This window comes from Temnothorax curvispinosus, unplaced genomic scaffold (assembly GCF_003070985.1).
Source record: "Temnothorax curvispinosus isolate PA1 unplaced genomic scaffold, ASM307098v1 QBEX01004456.1, whole genome shotgun sequence".
In the NCBI taxonomy this organism is placed as follows: Eukaryota; Metazoa; Arthropoda; class Insecta; order Hymenoptera; family Formicidae; genus Temnothorax; species Temnothorax curvispinosus.
The window spans coordinates 114-3,106 of NW_020214236.1; the positions used below are offsets into that span (position 1 = coordinate 114).

The 2,993-nt window shown below is 33.2% G+C and overlaps 2 protein-coding genes across 2 annotated transcripts; one reads left to right on the forward strand and one right to left on the reverse strand.

The window, feature by feature from the left end:
* Positions 1-320: 320 nt before the first annotated feature.
* LOC112453519 (phosphopantothenoylcysteine decarboxylase subunit VHS3-like) lies at positions 321-1,083 on the reverse strand. The gene is made up of 3 exons (XM_025014312.1): positions 888-1,083; positions 480-819; positions 321-396 (listed from the first exon to the last, which is right to left on the reverse strand). The coding sequence occupies exons 1-2, from the start codon at positions 916-918 to the stop codon at positions 554-556; spliced, it is 297 nt and encodes a 98-aa protein (XP_024870080.1). The 5' UTR covers positions 919-1,083; the 3' UTR covers positions 321-396; positions 480-553.
* A 788-nt stretch (positions 1,084-1,871) lies between these two features.
* LOC112453520 (replication protein A 70 kDa DNA-binding subunit-like) lies at positions 1,872-2,987 on the forward strand. The gene is made up of 3 exons (XM_025014313.1): positions 1,872-2,101; positions 2,172-2,219; positions 2,708-2,987. The coding sequence occupies exons 1-3, from the start codon at positions 2,072-2,074 to the stop codon at positions 2,960-2,962; spliced, it is 333 nt and encodes a 110-aa protein (XP_024870081.1). The 5' UTR covers positions 1,872-2,071; the 3' UTR covers positions 2,963-2,987.
* The last annotated feature ends 6 nt before the right edge of the window (positions 2,988-2,993 follow it).

Genomic DNA, 2,993 nt, shown 5'->3' on the forward strand with positions numbered 1-2,993 from the left:
ATGGGGTTCTTTAGTGAAAGCTAGCATAGAGTGCAGCACCAATATAAATGTTGGTAGTATTTGGTAGTATTGGTAGTATTTTTTGGTAGTACATCATTTACGCCGAAAACTACCAGCCACAGTGGCTCCCTTGTGCGGGAGCAAAAGTTAGTGAAGAACCTCATTGTTAACTGATCAATTATTATTTTACTTACTGCCGATGTTCCAAGGTATCATTTAAAAATGTCATTTCACTGTAATGACGAAAGGACGGCATTATTGTTTCGGATTTTGGTATCCCGGCTGCGCCACTTCTTTGCAGCACAGCTTGTCGTTTCTTGAATGCATTTTTTGCTTTTCTATAACAATCTCGTAGGTAATTCCACCTCTTTTCCGCTTCACTTGGTGTATATAAGCCTACAATATAAAATTTGTAACCATAATAATGTGCTATAAAAGTGATTATAGATAAAATGCAAAGATACACAAAATAATTTTACCCTTTAAAAGTACACTGACTTCGTTCCACAAGCGATCTTTTTGTTTTCTTCCTCTTTGTTTCACCGACGAACTACTATCGTACAACGCGGGTCTGTTTTTTTATAGCTGAGATGAGTTCCTCATCCAGCCTATCTTTATCTTGCACATTATCTTCGTTAGTTTCGTTAAGGTCCTCATCCAGCCTATCTTTATCTTGCACATTGTCTTCGTTAGTTTCGTTAAGGTCCTCATCCAGCCTATCTTTATCTTGCACATTGTCTTCGTTAGTTCCGCTGAAGTTCTCATCCAGCCAATATTCATCTTGCACATTATCTTCGTTGGTTTCGTTAGTCTCGTTTCCTGCAATAACAATTAGTAAAGTAATTTAAACAATTTATTAACAATATAATTTTAGAACTTTTTATTACCTGTTATGAAAAGTCTTCTTTCATTATCCATCACTAATGAATGTAGATTGTTCGCAAAGCAAGAATGCTGTTCAAGTTGGTCATGTTTTAATATCTATTTGCAATACCCACACTTATATTGTTCCTAAAAAATTAAAATATATAAATATATTAGTTATTGTTATACATACATCTTGTTGATAGATAAAATACATATATAATGAATACTTTACCATCTGTTGCACTAATGCAATTATCACAAATATTATATATCTTTTTTTTTATAAATTACGTACCCTCCTAAGTAATATAAACAGTTTAGATTTATATTATTAAAAGTTATATCCTGGTTATCACAAATATCACTTATATTTGTTTGTACTATATTATTATTTAACAAATTCTCTTTGGTTTTGTCTTTTTTTAATTGTCGTCTTTTTGCAACAACAATATCCAAAAATTCTGAAAAAAATTCTCTATCATCAAGGTCATAACTACTATTTTCGGAATTTTTCATATATTGTAAAATTGTTATTAATTTTACATCATTTTTAAATTGTATAGCATTTGGAATTACGGATAATTCATTCGGATAATTGAAAATAAATTTTCGAGGCAATCCTGCATAAATCTTTCTAATAAAACAAATTCGAAAGCTTCTTTTTCTAATAAATAGGTACTTAATTCTATAGCAGATTTTGTGGAAATATTGTAATTATTTCTTTTTGAAAAGGTTTTCATGCCTCTGATTTGCCAACTTTTATTTTTGAAATTACGTCATGTAAAAAGTTTATTGTTTCTTTAAATTTAGTCATATTTAATTTACCTAAAGCTAATCTCGGAGTTCTTGATGACATTATCTTAAACCATTTTGATATGAAACCAATGAACCATGCAGAAACGTCAATATTATATTCATATTCCCTCGTAGTTGTCCTGAACAATGGCGGATCAAAGCACCAATCAAAAGTTGTCTAAACGGTGTCCAATCTCTTACTTCTCTACAGCTTGACGCGCTCAGTGGAAACTCGGCCTACTGTGTCTGAATGCTTCTCGACATTCGACTCGACGTGTCAACCGTTCGTGGTGTCAACTATTCGGCGGGAAACAGCGGAACGGAAGATAATATCGACATCGTCGGCCTTTTTTTGTTGGATAAGCAATCAGTAGGACTTTTCTCACCACGCTGATAATAAACCGCAGTCATGTACAATTTAACGGAAGGAGCGTTGGAGGTAAATCTGTTGAAAGCATTGTATTGTTATTGCGTTGTATTGTGTAACAATCGACATTTCATCGTTTCAGAGAATCATGCGGGGCACGAACGTCGAGAAACCGGTGCTCCAAATATTGGTGAGTATAGAATTCAGTAGCAAGATTTTGTAACTTCTTAACGACAGTTTCGGTATCGTTGTGCAGGTACTATATACGGTAAAAAAGCTGCGCAACAATACCGAAACTGTCGTTAAGGAGTTACAAGAATCCCATTTCTGATCTGTCACGTCCTCGTAAGTCGGCGCATCAAAATTATTTATCTCGAAAACATGACTTTTTTTACAGAGCAAGGTCTACTCAGCAGAGTCAGGACAATTGCTTCTGTCATTTTTATGTAGATTTTTATCTAACTTTAAGTGTTTGTTATATCTTGATATATTATGCATCATGACTCATGATATATATGTCTATCACATTAGAAATATTTCAATTGTTAAGTAAACATTTTAATTGTAATAAAAAATTATGATGTTGCACAGGACTGATGCTTTGGATGTGCAAGAGAAGTATTCTACTTTGTAATTTTCAGTGAATGCTATTCTAATAATTGTGTAATAATTTTACAGGGTTACAAAAAACTACCAAGAACCGTTAATAAGGATGGTGGCGCTACTGATCGCTACAGATTGCTAGTGTCCGATGGACAGAGGTTAAACTCGTTCACCATGTTGGCAACTCAATTAAATAATCTTATTACGGATGAAATTTTGACCGAGAATGCAATCTGCAGAATATTAAACTATCACTTGAGTTCAGTGAACAACGGTGGCAAAGAAAAGTATTATTTACACCTTACTTTTTGCATTAAAATAAGTAAATAATTCAAGTGTCAAGCATATTTTTTTCTATTAG

Bases quoted from the DNA above. Each gene is read 5' to 3' on its own strand.
- LOC112453519 (XM_025014312.1), bottom strand. From the start codon at position 918: ATGGATAATGAAAGAAGACTTTTCATAACAG. The intron at 820-887 runs GTAATAAAAAGT...TTGTTATTGCAG, and splicing joins AAGAAGACTTTTCATAACAG to GAAACGAGACTAACGAAACC.
- LOC112453520 (XM_025014313.1), top strand. From the start codon at position 2,072: ATGTACAATTTAACGGAAGGAGCGTTGGAG. The intron at 2,102-2,171 runs GTAAATCTGTTG...TCATCGTTTCAG, and splicing joins TAACGGAAGGAGCGTTGGAG to AGAATCATGCGGGGCACGAA. The intron at 2,220-2,707 runs GTGAGTATAGAA...ATAATTTTACAG, and splicing joins AACCGGTGCTCCAAATATTG to GGTTACAAAAAACTACCAAG.